Here is a 22,703-nt window from a genome sequence, read left to right as displayed (position 1 = left end):
CCAGGCTGGCCTTGAACTCACAGAGATTCACCTGGCTCTGCCTCCCGAGTGCTGGGATTAAAGGCGTGCACCACCACCGCCCGGCTTGGCCTCATGAGTTTTTAAGGAAAGACTAATCAAATCTATGTAATGTAACTTGCTACAGTTTTAAAGCAGATGTGTTGGAAAGATTAGAGACTACATTCCTTCCTCGTAATAATAGAAAATATTACAGCCAACTTTAAAATTTTGTTTGGAGGCCAGGCAAGGGTGTGCACACTTTTGATCCTAGCAGAGGCAGGAGGATCCCTGTGAGTTTGAGGCCAGCCTGATCAACACAGCGAGATCTGGGATAGTCAGGACTACATAGACAGTTCTTCAAAAAGGTATATGACCAGGCTGCATGGTATAACCCTGTCTCAGAAAAAAAAAAAGTTAAATATATACTTATTATATGACTCAGCAACTTCACTCTTCATATTTACCCCCAAAGAACTGAAAAAATATGATTACATGAATAGTTATAAATAAACGTCATAGTACCATTGTTCATATTTGCTATAAGATAAAAACAATACAGACTATTGCTGCTTTATCTTGCTCTGAGATGTGCCAAGAATCATAGGTTGGAGATGTAATAAGATTATTTTGAGTGTGTCTTGATTCATTTTCTGATGCTATAACAAAATCTCTGAGGCTGGGTAATTTACAAGGAAAAGAGGTTTACTTAGCTCACAGTTCTGGGGGGTTGGAAGTCCCAAATCCAGTAGCCTCATCCATGTATGCATTCTCAGGTAAGGAAGGTCCTTCTGTGTCATGACATGGTAAATGGCATTAATTGGCAGGAGTGTGTGCCAAAGAGATCTCAGGGGGGCGGGGGAGAGAGATTGGAAAGGACTTTTTCATAACTACCGCTCTCACAGGAACTAACCCATGCCTGTACAGCCTAATTTACTCTGTCATGAGACTAGCATGAATCCCTTCCCATCGACGTCATAGCCAGGTCACCTCCCTGTCACCACAGCCCCACTTATTAAAGGTTCTGTTATCTTTGAATACCATGGAGGTAGAAACTAAGCTTTAACATGAGCATCAGCAAATAATTGTGAAGGGCTCTCAGAGCTTTTGTGTCCATATCCAGAAGCGGGAGGTAAAGGATCAGAAACCTGGATGAGTCACTTCCGAGGCTCAGGAAGAAGGCTTGGTCCCTCACTTCCTCGAGAAGGGTGACTGGAAACTCAGCTGACTCTCCCGAGCAGCTCTCGTGGCTGTGTGGCCGTGGTACAGTCACTACTGCTCTGTGGGAAGGAGCCTGTGGTTTCTAAGACATAGGCCAGCTCAGAGAGGATTCTAGCTCCTAACTCCAGACAGCTGACCTTTGGGCAAAAATGTAAGTGTCCCTGATTCTCCTCCATCTTCAGAGAATGACCTCAGGATGTTTGCCTTAGGTCTGAGCCCTGGCAGCCAAACTACTGGAAACCCAATTGGAGTTTACATGAGAGGTAAACAAATCTGGAATATATTTAAACAAACGACTCCCAAGTGTACACTAAAGGCCTTCTTCTGGGTAGCCTGGTCCATAGTCCCCACTTCCCATGAAACAAGTGTCTATATTATACATCCTGCCAGCAGCCGACAGTCTAGGCATCTGTATCCCATTCTTTTATTTTTTTATCATTTTTTTTTTAAGACAGGTGTCTTGGGTAGGGTTTCTATTACTGTGAAGAGACACTATGACCACCCTAACTCTTATACAGGAAAAACATTTAATTGGGGTGGCTTACATTTTCAGAGGTTTAGTCCATTATCATCATGGTGTGGCAGGTAGACATGGTGCTGGAGAAGTAGCTCAAAGACCATGTCTTGACTCACAGGCAAAAGGAAGTAGTTTGAGACACTGTGTGTGGCTTGAACACATAGGAGAACTCAAAGCCTGCCTCCACAGTGACGCACTTCCTCCAACAAAGCCACACCTCCCAATAGTGCCACTCCCTATGAGTTTATGGGAGCCAACTACATTCAAACTACCACAACAGGGTTTCACTATGTAGCTCTGACTGGCCTGTCACTTGCTCTGTAGACCAGGCTGGCCTCAAACTCAGAGATCACCTGCCTCTGCCTCCTGAGTGCTGGGATTAAAGGTGTGCGCCACCACACCCAGCATACAGCCCATGTTTCCAGTTTATTGCACTATTGGCAGGGTCTATTTTATGCTAAGAATCCTGCTAGCTGCTAGTGGTGAAGACAGAAGTGGGGAAAACAGGATCCCCGTAAAGGCACTCCTAATCTAGAGGGAGAAGTACACAAAACAATGACGAAGATGCAGAGTGATTTTAGCTGCCTTCCCAGGAGAAGAACCCCAGGCCATAGACCTCATCTGGGCTCAAAGAAAAACAATTTCCCAGGGAGAGAAGGGGGAGCCTCACTCTGCTCTTGGGCTAAGATCTTTGCTCATTTCCATCTAGTACAAGGAAAGAGCTCAGTACACGCTTGTTGGATATGTGGACAATGAGTAGATTCTGAACTGATGCGACTGCACCAAGGTAGAGAGAAGAGGAGGTTCGGGGAGATGGCTCGGTGATTACATACCTGCTGTGCTAGAGTAAGGGCCTGAGTTCAAATGCTCAGGACCCATGTGATGCTAGGCACAATGGCATGCACCTGGAATTCCAGTGCCCCTACAGTAGATGGGGATTGTGGAGAAATGAGAGTCTCCAGAAACTTGTGGGCCAGCTAGTCTGGTGTGTAGCCAGGTTTTCTGGTCCTGCTCAGCCTGCATGGTCCAGACAAATCTCTCTCACCCTCGGTCCTGCAGCCATTTATAAAATAATCACTCAGAGGCTTATATTAATTGCCAATTACATGGCCTATGGCAGGCTTCTCACTAGCCAGCTCTTATAACTTAACTCATTTCTATTCATCTATAAGTTGCCACGTGGCCATGGCGTTACTGGTCTGCTGGCATCATGCTTCTCCTTGGGCGGCAGCTGGCATCTCCCTCCTCTCCCTTTCTTCCTCAGTATCTCTGCTTAGATTTCCTGCCTGCCTCTAAGCTGCCTTGCCATAGGCCAATACAGCTTTATTTATCAACCAATCAGAGCAAGACATATTCACAGTGTACAGAAAGACATCCCACAGCACTGGTGTATACAGCAGCAAAAATAACAACAACGATAACAAAACAAAAACAAACAAACAAACAAAAACAAAACAGGCAGTGTCTCACACGTGATAAAAGACAAGAACCAACACCAGGCATAGTCTCTGACCTCCACTCTTAGCACCGTGGTACATGCACACCAGTATTCACAGACATACACACATCTTACACAAAGGAGGAGGGAGGGGAAGTGGGAGGGGAGGTGGGAGGGGAAGAGGAGGAGGAGGGGAGGAAGGAGGAGAGAAGGAGGAGGAGGGAGGACAGTTCCCCCTACAGTGGCAATGTCTAATATGGCTGCAATGACTACAGATTATGGTACGAAGTGGAGTGGGAAGTAAAATGAGTTTCAGAATGCTAGGGGGTATTAGCCGGGCAATGGTGGCGCACGCCTTTAATCCCAGCACTTGGGGGCCAGAGGCAGGCGGATCTCTGTGAGTTCGAGGCCAGCCTGGTCTACAGAGTGAGTCCCAGGAAAGGCGCAAAAGCTACACAGGGAAACCCTGTCTCGAAAAACCAAACCAAACAAAACAAAACAAAAGAATGCTGGGGGTTACACTAAATTCCACAGGTGAAGATAATGACTTCCTCCTCTAGGCAATAATATCTTTATTCATCTTTGCAGCCGTAGTACCTGGGATAGTGCCAGAGACTGAGAAGTTAGACAATAAACCCTGGATGAGCAAATGAACTGAAAACTTTAAAGAATTATTCCTCACAATCAATACTACTCCTCACTACTTTATTGCATTTGAGACAACATCTTACCCCGTATCCCTGGCTGTCTTGAAAATCGCTGTGTCGCTCAAGCTGGCCTGAACTCATAGAGAGACACCTGCCTTTGCCTCCTGAGTGCTGAGATAAAGGCATGTGCCACCATACCTGGCTAAATCCCCACTTGTGTATATAATTTTATAGTCACAGAAATACTTTTCTTTCGGTATCTCATTTAATGTTTTATTGATATAGGCCACAAGTTTGTGAGGATTGAAGGACCAGTCTTATCCTTATTTCCTGAAGTTACTATTACTCTTGGCTCCCAGCAGGTGTTATTGCCCTTATATTCAGTGTCAAGTAATCCAAACTCCACTTCCTTTAGCCTCTCCTAGCATGACTGACACACTGTTGAGTCTACGTGCCGATGCCAGGTCTCCCGGGAGCACCTTCACATTTCTCTACTTTCCATGTACACAGGATCTCTACCTGTCCCCAAACAGATGAAATTTGCAGATGTGGGAGCATTTTACCTCCTGGGAAGCCCGAGGAGAGGGTCCTCACACCCACGCAGCACAGATTCTCATCAAATTTGTATGACACTGTGGTTTTGTTGTTGTTTTGTTTGACAAGGTCTCACTTTGTAACGTTGGCTAGGCTAGAACTTGACGTGTAGACCAGGCTGGACTCAAACTTGAACTCACGGAAATCCACCTGCTTCTGCCTCCTGAGTGCTGGGACACTTCCGCTCTTTTCTACAATTCTCTTCTCCACAGCTATTGCCTTTATTTTTCGTTTCACAACTTTGCAACTTTTCCCCAGAAACACAAAACCCTTTATTTCCTCATCTCCCGTTTTCAATATGGATGTTCCTCTCTGCAAAGCAAAAGTTCTACATTTTTTGGTTTCTTAATTTCCTTAAATCTGCCTCTTGGTGTCATATTTTGTGCACTTCTAGTGAGTCAGTTTGGGGATTTCACGTGGCCAGTAGCACTCCAGAGAACAGATGGTGGGGGTGGGGCACAAAGAATTCGGAGTTAATTTAATGTCATTTTCTGCAGAGCAATTCGGTAATGGACCTGACTGCTCATGTGATTAAACGGAGGCAGATACTTCAAGTTCTGACCTCTGGAAACGCATCTCCATGTATTTCTAGAGACAGCCATCCAGTTTACAAATCTGCTGCAGGCTTAACATCCTTCAGCACTTTCAAGGGCTCTTCCTGGCTGTAGCCCTTCAGTAACCTTCAAAATTCATCACTTTATTATTTAAAAACTATTTATGGAAGCCGGCTGTGGCGGTAAGCACCTTCAATCCCAGCACTCACTCAGAAGGCAAAGACTTGAAGATCTCTGTGAGTTCAAGGACAGCTTGGTCTACATAGCAAGTTCCAGGCCAGAGGGCTATACAATGAGACCCTGTCTCAAAAAAGAAAGAAAAAGAAATATCCTTTTCATTTCAAGCATGTGATATTTTACTTGGTATCTTTTGATTCTGAAAAAAAGATAACAATGTCTTTTTTAGAAGGTATGTTTTTTTTCTATTAATAATCAATGCTTTTTCGAGACAGGGTTTCTCTGTGTAGCTCTGGCTGTCCTTGCTCTGTAGACCAGGCTGGCCTCGAACTCACAGAGATCCACCTGCCTCTGCTCCTGAGTGCTAAGATTAAAAGTGTGCATCACCACTGCCCATTCAATACTATTTTTTTAAAGAACAAAAATGAAAATTTAAAAATTCCTAGAATCAAGTGAAAAAGAAAGGACAACTCAGCAGAACCTTTGGGGTGCAGCTAAGACAGTTCTAAGAGGAACAGCTAACACTGAGTGGGTGCTCACAGCAGACACCTGAAAAATCACAAGTAAATTTTACGATGATCCTGAAAGTCTCCAAAAAATGAGAACAAGTCAAACCCAAGAGCAATAGATAGCAAGAAATAGTAAAGATTAGGGTGAAATTTATTAAATATGAGAATAAAAGAACAATCATAGAATTGTTTGAACAAAGAAAATGGAATCAGGACATTTGCAAAAAAATTAAAAATGTAAATCATTATGTTAAGTGAAATAAACCAGATTAAAAAATACAAACACTTCATGGTTCTCCAATACACAGAATCTAGATTTAAGTGTGTGTGTGTGTGTGTGTGTGTGTGTGTGTGTGTGAAAGAGAGAAAGAGAGAGAGAGAGACGGAGAGACAGAGACAGACAGACAGAGACAGAGAGACAGAGAGAATGGGGAGACTGGAGAGATGGCTCAGTAGTTGAGAGCATTTGTCCTCACAGAGGGCCTGGGTTGGTTCCCAGCACACACACACACCGCGGCTGACAGCTTTCCGGAGGATCAGACGCCCTCTTCTGGCCTCCATTGGCACTGCACACACAGTACACAGATGTACACGCAGACAAAAAACACCCATGCACATAAAGATAAATAAATGTTTTAAAAGAAGGGAGGGGGCCGGGCGGTGGTGGTGCACGCCTTTAATCCCAGCACTCGGGAGGCAGAGGCAGGTGGATCTCTGTGAGTTCGAGGCCAGCCTGGTCTACAAATTGAGTCCAGGAAAGGCGTAAAGCTACAGAGAAACCCTGTCTCAAAAAACAAAAAAAAAAAAGAAGGGAGGGGAAATGAGAGGGTGATGATGCATATGGCTTGGATCGGGAGGAGGGGACAATTGGAAGGGGAAGGAGACCAGCTAGGGTGGTGAGGGAAGGCAGTAGGAAGAGCAACAAACCAGAACAGAGTTTAACGACACACAGAGGGTGGAAAACGCCATGGTTGGTGTGCCAACTTCAAAAGCTGTTGTTTTAAAAAGGGCCAAAGCCTCCATTATGTCAAGTGAAAGAGGCCAAGTCCCCAAGTTCCACACTGCGTCATTCCATGACGTGCTGGGGAAGGTAGAGCTGGGAAGGCCCAGGTGTGGCCCAGGGCATATGGGTAAGAGAAGCGTGGGCTTGAATGCAAGGGGATGTTTTCACAGAGTGATCTTTTCTACATTCCTTCTGTGGCGGGTACATGCTCCTGACGCTTTTTGTCAGTATTGCACTGTATTCCCCAGAGACTTCCACTTGATATAAATCAACAAGCTGTCCCCTTGTATTACAAGGAAGCAACCTCTCCGGGGCTGCGGGCGGAGAATTAGTTTTTAGTGTAATTTTAGGACTGCCTTCATCACCTTTAGCTAACTCTTTCCTCACCTCCCACAGGATCTGAACTCTCATCTGTTGACATTCTTTCCGTCTGCTCTGGCTACCCCTTCTCTCTGGGGACGGTCCAGCTTCTGCTCCATTGGGGATGATAAGAAAACATACTTTGCCAATAGCTTTTCACTCAGGATGTCAGGCTAACTGGGAGCATGGGGTGGTGGTAAGCCGGCCTCAGAGGGACCAGGACCCAGCACAGGGGAAGTGTGACGGGAGAAAAGGAAAAAGCCACCTACCGAGCAGCACGGGACAGGAAAGGGCGCCGGAGGCTGTGGCAGAAGGGGGGGGGGGGGGGATGTTCGACGGGGAGCCACTTGTGACAAGACCTCACTGGACTGACCTCACAGCTTGGCTTCAGGGAGACTCTGGGCGTAGGCCGGTCTCCTTCTGAGCATTAATTTTCCACTCTTGCTAATCTGTCCAGTCTCTGCTCACACCAGTCTTCTAGTCCACATCCTCTCCTAACTGACACTGTCTCCTGCTCCTGCAGCCCAGCATCCACTTTATAGCAGTGTATCTTGTTTGATCCAAGGGAATGAGAATTATCCCTCTTCTCCAGAGCAGTAAAGAGGCCCAGAAAGGTTACAAGATTGGTCTAAAGTCATCCCGTTGAAGACTACGGCCTGGACACCTCCCATTGCTTATGCTCTGCTGCCCCCTACTGGAATTATTGCATAGACATCTAAGTACAAACAATACAGTTCTGCAGCGGGCTTTTATTTATTTGTGTAACAAGTATTCATTGCTAACCTACTGTGTGCTAGAAACAGTTCAGAAATGGTCTGCACCTGTGGAAAAGATGGAATCACGTAAATGATTAATCAGTTACTGTTAGATGAGCTCTGTGAAGTACAAGGTGTAGGTCATAGAATAGGGTGTGTAGCCTAGTAAAGAAGTCCAGGGGATCTCGCATGAAGTCAACTCCATAGAATAAATTATTGGCTGGCAAGGGGCGGGGGAGGCTAAGGATGCTGCACAGGGCTCAGGGATGAACAGGGAAGATGGAACACGGTCACAAAGTTGGAAGTGCTTAGAAGGAGATGAGATTTTTGAACAACAGGAGCTTGGCTTTGTTGCAATTTGGAAATTCCATGAGAAAGGAAAGCATAGCAGTGGAGTGTGGGCGGATGGGCAGAGTCGACAGATCAATGCTGTAGATCCAGACCCACACTAGAAGCAGTGGGAGCAGAACCTGGGAGCTGTTGAGTGTGTAGAGAGACAGCAGATGGTATTTGAAACTGTGGCAATGGATGGACACACAGACTAGGATGCACTCTTGGAAACCTCTGCACTTACATGGAAGAGATAGAAGCAGTGAAGGAGAGCCAGAGAGAGAGAGGGCCCAGAGAGCTAAGGAGGAAGATGTGATAAACCGCTTAATGAAACAGTGTGGGGCAGGCAAGATGGCTCAGCAGATGAAGATGCTTGCTGCCAAACCTGAGGACCTGAGTTCACCCAACAGGGTCGACGGAGAGAACTGATTTGCACAGTGTCTTCGGACCTCCACATTCATGCTGTTACATTCACATGCATAATTAAATAATTACATTTTAGACATATAGAAGAGACAACTTGGGAGACAAAGTTCAAGGACAGCTTACCAAAGCAAGTCACAATGCAGTTCTTTCTTCATGGGCATGTAATATGCCCTGTGGAGAAAGATGATGGTTTCCAAGTGTCACTTAAAAGTCTGGGCCAGGGTTGGGGATTTAGCTCAGTGGTAGTAGAGTGCTTGCCTAGCAAGCCCAAGGCCCTGGGTTCAGTGCTTAGCTCTGGAAATACAAAACAAAACAAAACAACAACAACAACTCTGGGCCAGCACCATGAGCTTGTGGGCTCTGCATTCATATGGGGCCCCATGCTGTTTAAATGCACCGCTTTGAAATTCTTAGCATTTGAACTCATTTGGTAGCCAACAATGACCACCCTTCTGATCCTCCTGCCTCCCACTCCCAAATGCTGGGATTACATTCCAGGAGTATGTTTTAACAAAGGTCTCTGAGTTCTCACTTGCAGTGGGCCTTGTAAATCATGTACCAAGCCCTGAAAGGAGGCAAACACCAGGCAGAGACTCGGGCATGATGGGACTTGCCTGTGATAGAGAATTGCAAGTTTGAGATTCTGTCTCAAGAAATAGAAACAAAAACAAAGTTGGGTGGTGGTGGCACAAGCCTTTTAGTCCCACACTTGGGAGGCACAGGCAGGTGGATCTCTATGAGTTTGAGACCAGCCTGGGCTACAGAGTGAGTTCCAGGAAAGGCACAAAAGCTACACAGAGAAACCCTGTCTCAAAAAAACAAACAACAACAACAACAACAAAACAAAAAAAGCAAAACAAAAACAAACAAAACATGTCCTATTTGTATTTTTAAATTTTTATTATTTATTTAGTTAGTTAGTTTGTTTTCTCTGTGTAGCTTTGCGCCTTTCCTGGAACTCACTCTGTAGCCCAGGCTGGCTTTGAACTCGCAGAGATTCTCCTGCCTCTGCCTCCCGAGTGCTGGGATTAAAGGTGTGCACCACCACTGCCCGGCTGTATTTTTTTAAATTAATTGAGAATATATGTCTAGTGAGATAGTCAAAGACTAGCTAATTGAGACCTTATTTCAAAAGAAAGAAAGAGAGGGAAGGAGGGAGGGAGGGAGGGAGGGAGGAAAGGACTCACAAACTAAGGACACACAACAATTGACAGTGGAGCTGGAGAGATGGCTCAGTGGTTAAGAGCATTGGCAGCTCTTCCAGAGGTCCTGAGTTTGAGTCCCAGTACCCTCGTGGTGGCTCACAGCCACCTTTAACTCTACTTCCAGACAATTTGATGCCCCCTTCTGGCCCCCTCAAGCACTGCACACATGAGGTGCACACAGATAAAATAAAAATAAGTCCATCTTTTTGTTAAGTTGACAGTGAAAGTTGTCCCCCTCACCCTGAGCTCTAGCTGTATGGCTCCCTGGCAGGAAGCCATTGCATTCATCAGTTCCTGGAGTACCTTCCCATGGTTTATACGTGAACAAGCACAGACACTACTGTGTCTTACTGTGTCTTCCTGCTCGTGCACACTGCAGTGTGCTGCGCCTAGGATTCTGCACTGTGGTTTTCTTCCATTCAGTATTACACTTCGGGAGTCACGAATAGCAGGTGCAGGCCAATACTGCCTGCACCCAGGAGGCTGAGGCAGGAGGATAAAGCATTCAAGTCCATCCTGGGCTGCTGTCAGAGTTTGTTTTTTTATTCCTGGTAGAGCATCATGACTTTAAGAAACTTGGGGAGGAAAGGGTTTGTGTGGCTTGCGATTCAATCATGGAGGGGTCAGGGCAGGAACTCGGGTCAGAAACCTGGAGGCAGACACTGAAGCCCAGGCCATGGAGAAGTGCTACTGACTGGCTCGCTCCTCATACTGGCTCAGTCTGCTTTATTGTACTGCCCAGGACCCCAGCCCAGCGATGGCACTGCCCCCTGCCCCGGCACTGGCCCTCCCACGTCAACCATTAATCAAGATTGCCCACAGGCCAGTCCGATGGAGATATTTTCTCCCATCCAGGGACTATCCAGGCCTGCTTAGCTTCTAAGATCACACAACCGTTCGGGGTGGTACGGCAGTAGACTGGAGACGTTTTCTCCACTTAGCTCAACTTAGGTTTCCACTTCCCGGAGGACTCCAGCTTGGGTCCAGTTGATAAAAACCAACCAATAAGCTGCATAGTAAGTAAGACCTTGTTTACAAAATACTAATGCTACCTTTTTGGAAATAATTTCCTAGTTAACAAAGTACTTCCTCTTTTTAAAATGGGCACATAGTGCCCATTCTGTGTATTCTTCCTCCTGATGGTTTTCCGGGAAATCCATCAGCAGGAATGATCTCCAAACCAGAAAGTGGGGGCTCTTCTAGACCCAGGACAGTTAACCCCTTCCTTTCCTCATGCCTTTGTCCTCCATGGCTTGTCGATTGAAAGTTCAGTCTTTCATTGCTCAGAACTTTTAGACACATTGTCATGATTGGTGTGTGTTACATGGAAATTTGTTTTTAAAATATCTGTTTATACATCCTCATCTCAAAGGCAACCTCCTTTTGGTAAGTTTCCTTGACCTCCTGGATTTCCTCAGCCAGAATGACTGAGGGGACAGAATGTTCTGGGGGACAATGTCCTGAGCTGTGATTATTTGTCCTGTCTCATGTGTGCCCATTCTCAGCCATTTCATCTGAAGACTGTCTCGCTTACCCTCCTTTCAATGAGCAGCAGTATGTCTGCCGTAGGGGTCACAGCCTGTACCCCATCAGGCCAGATTTGGCTACCCATTCTCAAAAAGCCAATTTTAAAAGGCCAAGTTAACAGTGGAAAGCATAAAAAGAAAAAGAGCAGCGTTCAATATGGCCGCCTTGGGAAGAGTTGAGGGTACAGGGTCTCTATGCCTTTCTTCTCACCGTGGCCACATGAAATCCTCTCAATCCCCACCACCTCTCTCTCTCTCTCTCCACTATTAATGCTTATTGAGGACAGGTGGCCAGGTCTGTCTTGCTGGGGCACAGGCTGTGACCCGAAGCCTGTAACACCTGTTTAAGACTGTTGCTAGAATTTTGGAAGTACTAATGAACCAGCAAAGGAACAAGGGCTAAGGGCTTTGGTGTCAGACCCTTGGCTTCTGCTGTTGTTTGCTTTCTAGACATGGTTAGTGATTTCTGTCTTGCCCCTCCATAGACTCCAACACACAGCAGTTGTAGGGCTGGATGACACAATACAGATAAATTACCTCACACCTAACATGCCGAGTCCTCTTGTGCTGCAGCTGCTGCAACAGGAATTCAAAGGGAGGATGAGGAAGGTGAAGAAGGCTTCCTGAGCTGGACCAGCATCTGACTCACCTTCTTTTGTTTCCTTTCAGATTCCCAGTAAGAACTTCACATTTGTGGCTGGAGAGATGGCTCAGCAGTTAAGAACACTGACTGCTCTTGTAGAGGATCCAGGTTTGGTTCCTAGCACCTACATCAGGTAGCTCACAACCATCCGCCACTCCAGTTTCAGAGACTCTAATGACCTCGTCTGTCTTCCATGGGCATTAGGCATGTACATGGTACATATACATACATGTAGGCAAAACACTCATAAATATAAAATAAAGTCAATAAACCTTTTTACCATAAAATACCTCGATTATTTCTCTTGCCACTTCCTCTCTTCCCTCCCTCTCCCCTCCCTCCTCTCCCCCTCTCCCCCCTTCTCCCTCTCTGTCTCTTCATTTTGGCTGCTCCTTCTTAGTATCTTTAGCTGGTTCCTCTCCATTTTCTTAATTCCTAATAACAGTTGCTTTAAGACTCATTCACTATACCTTTTCCTCTCTCTGCATATACTTAATCCCTAAGACATTTCTTCTGTCCCTTTGGCTAAAATATTTTTTATTTTGAGACTCTCCAAGTCCATACTCCACTCGACTTCGAGCCTGAACTGATACCTGTATAGGAGGAGGCCATGCGCCACATCCACTTGAGTATTTAATAGCTGCCTCCCTCTTCACATGCCGCAGATGGGCCCTTGATATTTTGACTCAAACTGTTCAAGGAATCTTCTTTGTGTCGAATAATGGCAGCTACGTTCCAGCTGCTTGGGTCACTTCCGTACTGAGACTCTTCTCTCATCCTTCATATCCAAAGCTGCTTTGTCAACTCCACTCTCGACATCCTTAGAGACCCTGGTCACATCTCCCTGTTTCCACGGGGCGCCTCGCCATCTTGTGCCTGGATTACTGTGGTAGCCAGCTCGCTGGCCTTCTGCTTCCAGCCCTCCCAGCTAGTCTCTGCCCAGTAAAACCAGTGGCTCTGTTAAGACCTAAGCCATAAGCTGTCTCTTCAATTTTCAGAAACTTCCAGTAGAGCAATCCTCCTAGGAGCCCCACCCTCCCACCTCAGCCACTCTGGCCTCCACGTTGTCCCTTAAACTTACCGGACAGCTTCTCACCTTGGAACACGTGCACTCACTGTCCCTTCTGCAGGGTCACTTCTCCATGCTTCACCCTTTGTTCTTTCAGACGTCACACACACGTGCATGGGCACACACAAAACCTCCATTATCTTCTTACAGAGGTCCTCTCCAGTCACCCTATCCATAATTCCACAGAAGGCACAACACACACACACACACACACACACACACCCTCAAATTTCAGGTCCTACCCCCTGCTTTTCTCAACAGTTACTACTCTATCAATACTTACTTTAATGATTTTGCTTATTATTGTCACCCCTATTTTAACTTAAGTTCTATGAAAACTGAGGGGTTTCTTTTGTCTGGTTTTCATTTTTAGGGGCAGGCATGCATGTGTCACAATACGTGTGTAGAGGTCAGAGGACAACCTACAGGACTCAGTTCTCTCCTTTCATCACGGAGAATCAAACTCAGGCTTGTCAGCCTTGTCAGCATGAACTTTTGCCCACTGAGCCATCTTGTTGCCCCCAAAGCAGAGTTTTGTCCGACTTGTTTATCACTGTATTACAAGAGCATGCCATGCAAAGTTGGCATTTAATAAATATTCACTGAACTAAGAAAATATTTTTTAACTTATGTCTCTCCTCTATTTAGAACTCTATGGCAATTCCCAAAATAGAGTTCTTAAAGCCTTTGTTCTCAAGAACCGTTTATACTCTCAAAAAGAATGATATATATATATATATATATATATATATATATATATATATATATACACACACACACACATACATATACATACATATATATATATATATGTATATATATATATATATATATATATATATAGAGAGAGAGAGAGAGAGAGAGAGTGTGTGTGTGTGTGTGTGTGTGTGTGTGTAATTCTCTCAGGAATTAAAACCGAGACATTTAAAAATGAATATATCGATCCATTTAAGATGATAATGTGGGGCCCTGGGCTAGTCAGCAGTAGAGCGCTTACCCAGCCAGTGAAACCCTGGACCTAGTCTCTAGCACCACAAAAATCACTATATAAATAAGCAATCAAATAACCACAAGTTTGTAAACACAAATAAACTCTATAATAATTTCCAAAATAAAACATAGTGAGAAGATTGGCATTATTTACATTTTGAAGAATCTGTTGGAAAATCTGGCTTGAAAGGAGTTAACTATATTTCCATGCCTGCTCCTGTATTGAGTCTATGATGATAAGAAGCTTCTAGAAAAGTACACAGCACTCTCACGAGAGAGTGAGAATCCAAACATTCATATACAGCTGTGCTTTGCACCTCCACTTCCTTCCTACTCCACACGACGAGTTCCTTCCGGTCACTCACTTCCTTCCTACTCCACACGACGAGTTCCTTCCGGTCACTCACTTCCTTCCTACTCCACACGACGAGTTCCTTCCGGTCACTCACAGCCAGGCTCTCCTGCCACCTCTAGACAATTCATTTCCTCCCTCTCCTCCCATAATACATTGTTCTCTCTCAAGACAAGTATTGTGCTAACCTCTTGTTATCTATATTAAAGTCTGTATCCTCAGTGAACTTTCTTCCTCCAGATAGCCACATACCCAAATAATCTTTATTTTCCAGCGCCTCTTGCTGTGTCTGGGGTCAAACACTATATAATAAATGCACGTGGAATGAAGAAATAAGAGGGGAAGAGAAGAGATGGTGATTTAGCTCAGTGGTAGAGCGCTTGCCTAGCAACTGCAAGGTTCTGGGTTCGGTCCTCAGCTCCAAAAAACAAACAAACAAAAGGAGGGGAAGAGGGGTCTTATCTCCCTATAATAACAGAAAACAATATTTTTGCATAAGATTAAAGATTTCAGAGTGGTAAATATGATATGATCAAGAACAGTACAGAGAAGGGTACATATATGAAAATCTCAGAATAAAATCATATTTTGTACAATAAGTGCATACTAAGTTTTGTTTTTAGAGTTGTTGGGCATGGCAGTGCACGTCTTTAGTCCCAGCACTCGGGAGGCAGAGGCAGGCAGATCTCTGTGAGTTCAAGACCAGCTTGGGCTACATAGAGAGTTCCAGTTCCAGGTCAGCCAGATATACATAGAGAGATCCAGTGTTTTAAAAAAACTGATCAGTCCAGGCATATGGCCCAGTTAGCAGAACACATGCCTAACAAGCACAAAACCCTGGGTTTGATCCCTAGCACTATATCAACCTGTTATGGTAGTGCATACCTGTAATCCTAGTACTCAGAGGAAATCAAGATCATCCTAACTACATTGTGAAAATGAGGCCAGTCAGGGCTACATGTGACCCTGACTCGAAGAAAAAATTAACAATTTCTGAATTTTTCCTAGCACTTAGTCAGTTGACCATATTGTTCATAAAGTGAATCTGAACCATCATGTGGTCTCTCATACATAAAGTACAGGTGACAGGCAGGGTGGAGGGTGACAGACAGCACCAGTCTCGTGTTACAAAGAAGGAACACAGGGCTCAGGAGACGAAGTGACTCGCCTTAGGCACACTGAAATCAGCAACCTGGCCGGGGCTTGTATCCAGGTGTCAGACTTGAAACGAAGTACCTTTTTTTTATTTATCCCATACCTGTCATGGTTGTGAGAGGCTGAGAAGTCAAGCATTCCAATGGACACATAAGAGATTATTCTGAAGCCTTCCAAGCCACTTCTGGCTCCTGTACAGACTTCTTCATAGTTCTACCTTCCTCTTACTAAGACCGTCTTAGGAATTCATTATATGCATTAATCTCTCCCCCCCCCCCAACTTAAGACTTATTCTATTTTAAATCATTTGTCTGTTCCTGTGTGTATGTGCACGAGAGTACAGGTGCCCACAGAAGCCAAAGGCTCCCCCTGGAGCTGAAAATATAGGCAGTTGTGAGCCACCCAACATGAATGCTGGAAACCAAACCCTGGTCCCCTGTAAGAACAGCACAGGTGCTTTTAGCTGCTGAGCCATCTCTCCAGCCTGCATCCATGTATCATTTGCCCACTGCCATCCACACCCTCCACCCCTCCATCAAGGTAGAACATGCAGTTTGGGGACGTCCATCAGAAGCAGTTCATGGGCATCTGGATTTAAACAAAGAAGTCGGCCCCTTCCCGGAGTGTTTTCTTTCCTCCTGGAACACACCCCTCCCAAAGCTCCCCAATATGAGCAATCCATTATCTTCCTCCAGTGCTTCTGCAATGCTTCGCTTTCGTCTCTGCCATAACTTACATAACCTTGTTTTGCCTCTATCTCCTCCCTAGATTCTAAGTTGCTCGGTGCTATTTGCCAGTCTTCACCCTCCTGGCACTCCTGAGACTGCCAACTCCTCCTCTCTCTCTCTTGGAAACCCTCCTCCCTTTCCCATGACTCGTGGAGATCCTGAAGTTTAGCTCTTCGGGAGGGTGGGGGTGTATAGGGTATATGTGTGTGTAGGAGGCTGCACTTGCTCATACAGGCACCCTGACTGTCAGAGCTTGACATCAAGACATCTCCCTCAATCATGCCTCCATTTTATTTATTTATTTTGAAACAGTCCTTCACTAGGGCTCACTATTTTAGCTAGACTGGCTGGCCAGTGGGGCCCTGAGATCTACCTTTTTCTATGCCCCCACAGTCTTGGTGCTGAGGTTACAGACACACAACCGACTTTTTGCACAGGTGTGATGGATCCGAACTCAGGTCTCATGCCTGCATGGCAAACGCTTTGTCCACTGAGCCATCTCCCCAGCTCCAACCCTGTTTCAGTCTTTTTATCACTCTGGACCCTTGTGAAGACTCGTCCTTTGGATGTCTCCCGATGGGCCCTTGGACCTTCGCTATTTCCTGCCTGCCTCTTTCAGCTTCACCTGCCACACTTACCCAAAAGGTCACAAAATAGTCCTTTTTCTCAACTCATTCCTGAGCCCATCTCCACAACCTTGCAGGAGCTTCCAGTCTCCAGAACCCTAACTCCCAGCTCCTTGTCACCTCTCCAAGCTAGTCCTCCTCATGAGGACTCCAGTTCTATGAAGATGCCACTGTTCATCTTCCGCATTGGCCATCAGACTCCTTTCCTCCTCCTCCTCCTCCTCCTCCTCCTCCTCCTCCTCCTCCTCCTCCGATGCCCCTTGCCACACCCTAGTGCCCCCCCATCCTAGCAAACAAAGTGTGCTCTGAGGCCAGATTGTTCCAGCTGCATCCTTATGAATCATATATGTTTGCCATCTTATCCAAAGCCTCCTCCTTATCCTAAATTGGTTTACAATAACAACCTGTTTCACAGGGCTTGTCTATGAGGACTGGGGAGATATAACTCAGGGAAGGGCTCGGCCAGTGCCTGGTATGGAGTAGACAGTCAATAAACAGTAACGACTGTTGTGATCTAAGTGTCTGTTTAGGGAGGCTAGTGAAGTTCCCTCCCCATCTCCTTGCCATTCTTTACCTTGGGAGGGGACTAGCATGCAACACTTATTAATGCCAAGGAGCAACTGCATACAGCAGTAAGTGCATCGTTTCATAAACGTGAGATGAGCCAATGCTTGGACATAGGCCTGACTCTAACATGCCTGCTCCATACCTCCAAACTACCAAACGGTCATAATTTACACACGATCTTGCTCAAGAAAACCTCCAGCCATCATCTCCAAAGGGAAGACCCAGACTGACAATCCCAACACTCACCACCTTCACTTTCCAGCAGCTCTCTGTTGAAACCCTACAGGGACCCACAGGTACTCCACAGAATCTGCCCAATCCCATTCTGTACACCCTCTACTCCTCCGCTCCTTTGGGGCCTTGCCAGAATCCCACTTCCTCCTACATACCTTTCTCAGGGCCCCTTGAGCCTGGACCCATGGACCGCTTTCTGCTACTTGGGAGTCTGTTTTCCTCGGTGTTTACATTTTCTTACGAGGTGTGACCCTCTACAGTGTACACCTCGGCTCATGGGCCTTCCTTTTTGCTTTCGTAGCCCCAGTAGCCCCAGTAGCCCAGGGCACTGTGTGTAGACGGTGTTTCCATCAATGAGGGACATTTAGGGGATGGGTGATCGCTCCCCTAAGGAGTCAAGGAGCGAGCTTCCCAGGGCTGTCCCCGAACCCCGGTTAAGCACTGCCCAGGTCTGTTCTTTTCTGCTTCTCAGCACCACCCCTCGAGGGAAGCCCCTGAAACCCCCTTCTCCGATGCCAAGCATTTCTTGAGCTCATTCTCTTCCCACCTAGATTGTCTCCCCAGCCCCTTCTCCTCCAGCGTCACACCCTTCAGCCCTTCTCCTCCAGGGCTAGCCTTGGGCTGCAGACCCCAGGCCCGGCCGGGCCACCCCAGGGCCAGCCTTATTTATCTGGCCTCTGCGCCCTCCCTCCGGGTTTGCCCTCTTTGCACCTGGCGCCTCCAGCGGGCGCCTCCCGCAGCCCCGCCGCCGCCGCCCGCAGGTCCCGCTCGGGCGCTGCCCCCGCGCCCCCGGCCGCCCCTCGCCGGGGCGGGGCGCGCGGAGGCGGGGGCGCGCGGCGGCCGAGGCGGCGGCGGCGGCGGCGGCGAAGGCAGGCGGGCCGGGCGCGCGTCCGCGGCGCCGTGACTCGGCGGCTCCGCAGCGGCTGCAGCGGGAGGACCCGGCCGGAGCCGCCGCCGCCGCCGCCATCGCAGCCGGGCGGCTGGGCCCCCGCCGCCGGGATGCCGAGGAGCCGGGGCGGCCGCGCTGCGCCGGGCCAGGCCGCGCGCTGGAGCGCCTGGCGGGCCCCGGGGCGGCTGCTGCCGCTGCTGCCCGCGCTCTGCTGCCTCGCGGCGGCGGCGGGGGCCGGGAAGCCGGCCGGAGCGGACGCGCCCTTCGCCGGGCAGGTGAGCAGGCGCGCGGGGCCGGGGTCGGGGTCGGGCGGGGGGCGGCACCGGCTGGGCCTCTCTTCGGGGAGACGGGGTGTCGGGCTGGGGGCCTGGCGCCGGGTCAGCACTAGGGCCGGGCGGAGCCCGCGGGCCGGGCTCCGTTCAGCACCGCGGACAGGGGCGGCGGGCGGGGGCGGAGCGGAGGGTCGGGATGGCCGCGGTGGCCGCGGGGCGTGTGGCCTGCAAGGCTGTGTGTGAGGGAAAGCGTACGCCGCCTCGGAGTAAATAGTAAGCGCAGCCAGTGTGTTGTGGGCTGGAGGAGAAGCCGAGGATGTTGGAGCTGGAGAAGGGGGAGGGAGGAGGGCGAGGACGGACCCTATCGCTGTCTTGGTCGTTGAAGGGCCGTCGGGATAGACTAGATCGGCGTAGCCCCACCGGGCAGAACTGAGGCTAACCGACAGTGGGGGTGGGGGGTTGCAAGAAGGCACATTTCGGCCCAGTGCAGGAAGTTTGTAACAATTGGAGGTGCTCACCCAGCCCAGGAGGCGGTGAGCTGCTCATCACTGGCATGAGAAGTCGGAGCTCCAAGAGGGGATTGGATGGATGCATGCATAATGCCTGCATGGATACATGCATAATAATAGTCATGCACTATGAGCCAGGCTTGGCGCTACATTTGAGAGGAATTCGCTCATTTAATCCCAGTACGTATTTTGCCAGCTAGCTGTAGCAGCTGTCCCCATTTTACAGATGAATATAGAGACCCCCCCCCCAGAGCTGAAGTAATTTGCCCAAGGTCGCAGAGCTAATGAGTTGGCTCTCGTCTCTTCATGTATAAGCCAGTACGTTATATCACATGGGGTCGGGGACAGTTGTACTAATTTCTCTGCTCTCTACCAAACTAGAGGCCTGAAATTCTAATAAATAATGTTGAAATAGTGTTAACATTGCTGGAGGAAAGTAGTGATTGCCTGAATTATCCTGAGAGGAGTGTGTTTGTTAAGTAGGCATTCTGTTTAGACGAATCTGCAGGAACAGCAGTTTTTTAACTGGGCAAGAGACTCAAGGGATCATAGATTCTCTGAAATTTTCTGCTAATTTGTGTTTATATGTGAAAATGTATGGTTTTCCAGGAGAGACTTCTTCAGACTCTCCAAAGATGATATGTTTTTACAAATTAGAATGGCCCAGCTGATTGTTAGCCCCCTAAGGGTTTAGAACTGTTACCTGACTTTCAGTGAAAACTTTCTCTAGTTTGTGGCTGAGCTCTATCACACACCAAAGGGATGTGATTCATGGGTTTCCACCATAGCAAAGGTAGGATTCTTGCAGACTTCCCGAATGGGTGCAGGGTGAGTTGGGAGAGCCGTACCTTGCACCCATAGGGTGTGTGGGCTCTCAGCTGGCCTTGGCCCCTGGAGGTTTTGTGACTTTGATCATCTCTGAGAGACGAAACTGAATGAGCTCAAGTCAGAGGCCTTTTTATGCCTGTGGTATTTTGCACATTAAGAGAAGACAGTTTGCTTAGCTATGTCAGGATTTGGAGAAGGTTATGCTTACTCAGTGCTTATCCTGACGAGCCTTGCTGGCTTGGGTTATTCCACTCTCACACTCTTCTCGACTTTAAACTGAAGCCCTCCCATCATGACGGGCCACCTCCCAGAATGGTCACGTGTGCCCTAGGTTATTTGTGCTGTTCTCTGTGGATAGCCGGAGGAGTTCATTTTCCACCTGACCACTGTCTCCAGATGTGGAGGTCTTTCATAGAGAAAGGATAATTTCTTTGATTTCCGGGCCCTGTCCTGTTACCTCTCATCCTTTTGTTAGCTATCCTGATCTGTGCACATCAGACCACAGCCCTTGGGAAACTATCCACAAGAGCACCCTGGTCCCTTTCACGGGTTAAAACTGATAGCCTGGAACACAACACCCTGTGTGTGGATTATTTTTACCGGACTGCATTGACTTACACTTCTCCACATTGATGTCCAACTGCCATTTTGCCCCTCCACATCCCCTTGGCAGAGCATTTCCCTGCCTGAAAAGGTTTAATATGTACTGCAGCCCTGGAATTTTCTCTTTGCTCTACTTCTTTTCTGGATCACTTATAAAAAATTAAGTCAGACAGGTTCCAGTATGGTCTCTTGGGCCCTCTTGTACTCCTTATCCCTTTCCATTCAGAGAAGTGACTGGTTCTTTCCATCTGGTCTTTCCTATTCCTAAGTACATTCTCAGGCCTTGATGAAAACATGGCCATCCCAGTCCATTTAAAATATCTATCCAAAACTTTTAGAAATTATTGAGATCATTTACACCTAATTACCCCTTCACTGAACACTAGGGGGTGACGTGACTGAAAATTTGTAGAAATACCATTGCTTTTCAGCCCACAGATAATGTTGCTCACTCCTCTGTCTCAAGGTCCCTGGAGTCCAGCCCCTCCGACCTCCCCATTAGTCAGCCATCTTTCCCACTGTTCATAGATAATGCATCCTGACTCCAGATAAGCTTGCCTCTCGTTTATCCTAAGACAGGCTGCCAGGGTTCCCTGGACATGGTCAGGTGATGTTCACTGCTGTACCTCCACCCATTCGTCAGAACCCTTTCCTTAAGGTTCCGGCTCACACCTGCCTCTCTAGGAAGCCCCTCCCTTCTCCCGGCATCATGTATTCCTTCCAGGGGAACGTTTAGAGGCATCCCCAGTCAGTGTGTCATTTAATTTTTTAAAACACTTACACGTTGTTTGGGAAGGAAAAGGTTGTAGATCTTGGTCAACTTTCTTCCTGATCAAAATCTAACACAATCCTCAACCTTAAATACTTACCATTAAGCACTGTGTTCTTTATGTCTGAGGATTACCCTCACCTAAAATAGGCAAACATAGGCACGTAGGTTTCAACATCCCTTCTAAACCCCTTTTTAGGGCGTAGAGGGATGGCTCAACTGGTAAAGTGTCTGACGTGCAAGCATGCGACCTGACCCGAGTTCAATTCCCAGCACCCATGTAAAAAGCCTGGGGGAGCACTCATTTGCCATCTCAATTCTGGGGAGGAGGGACACGGTCCTGGAGCTCAATAGCCAGCCTATCCTAATTGGTAAGCCTCAGGTTCCAGTGAGAGACCCTGTCTCAGACGAAAGGACAAAACCAAAACCAAAAAATAAAGACAAGATGGATGGCTCCTGAGAAACAACATCTGAGATTGATCTATGGCTTTCACATGCACATCTAACACACACACACACACACACACACACACAGAGAGAGAGAGAGAGGGGGGGGGTACCACATAAATAAAGAATTTCTTAAGAGGGGCTGGCTGGAGAGATGGCTCAGGGGTTAAGAGCACTGACTCTTCTTCCAGAGGGCCCGAGTTCAATTCCCAGCACCCACAGGGCAGCTCACACTTGTCTGTAACTCCAGTTTCAGGGGACCCCGACACCCATGGCAGAAACACAAATGCCCATAAAAATTGAATAAAATATATTTTTTTAAAAAAGAATTTCCTAGAGGGATGGATTGCGTGGGCTCCTTGCCTGGAACTGGAGTCTACTCCCCTAGCTGTAGGCAGTAGCGTCACAATTCACCTTTGGTTCTCTCAGACCTCCTCAGGTGGGGTGTCATCCAGTAACAGTGGCCTACAGGGCAGAGGGACTGAGAGAGGTGGCCGTCACTGTGGCAATCACCAAGTAAACACACGGCAGCTCTTAAGCGTTACTTCCTCAATTGTCTTAAGTGAGGCATTAAGGGACACAAACTTCAATTGCCAATGACTGAGACCCAGAATTGGTCCCTGGCCTCCTGGCTCCTAAATTGAAAGTGTTTTTATTTTACTGTCTTTGGCGTTTGATTTCATATCTCTGGTCTTTCATTACTAAGTCCTCCCCACCAAAAAGAAAAAAAGGAAAAAAAAAAAAAAAAGACTCAGTCTGTTCT

At 47.4% G+C, this 22,703-nt stretch overlaps 2 protein-coding genes across 7 annotated transcripts in view; both read left to right on the top strand.

Annotated features, from left to right (window-relative positions):
- Procr (protein C receptor) overlaps nucleotides 1-11,998 on the top strand; it is a 28,229-nt gene extending 16,231 nt beyond the window's left edge. For 3 of the 5 annotated variants that reach the window (XR_004944820.1, XR_004944816.1, XR_004944819.1), the window contains one exon: nucleotides 11,929-11,998. The gene's annotated coding sequence lies outside the window, so the exon portion shown is untranslated. Of the gene's footprint in view, nucleotides 1-4,235; nucleotides 4,255-4,911; nucleotides 5,070-11,928 lie in introns of those variants that run through there. The other 2 variants (XR_004944817.1, XR_004944818.1) reach the window with 2 other exon arrangements.
- A 6,495-nt stretch (nucleotides 11,999-18,493) lies between these two features.
- Nucleotides 18,494-22,703, top strand: part of Mmp24 (matrix metallopeptidase 24) — a 44,614-nt gene continuing 40,404 nt past the window's right edge. For both annotated transcript variants that reach the window (XM_036183151.1, XM_036183152.1), the window contains exon 1: nucleotides 18,494-18,787. In XM_036183151.1, the coding sequence (XP_036039044.1) occupies nucleotides 18,623-18,787 (165 nt within the window). In that variant the 5' untranslated portion in view covers nucleotides 18,494-18,622. The remainder of the gene's footprint in view (nucleotides 18,788-22,703) is intronic.

The sequence above is a fragment of the Onychomys torridus genome, chromosome 4, assembly GCF_903995425.1.
Source record: "Onychomys torridus chromosome 4, mOncTor1.1, whole genome shotgun sequence".
Taxonomy (NCBI): Eukaryota; Metazoa; Chordata; class Mammalia; order Rodentia; family Cricetidae; genus Onychomys; species Onychomys torridus.
Note: the sequence above shows the minus strand (reverse complement) of the source record. Positions and strands in the feature narration are given on the sequence as shown.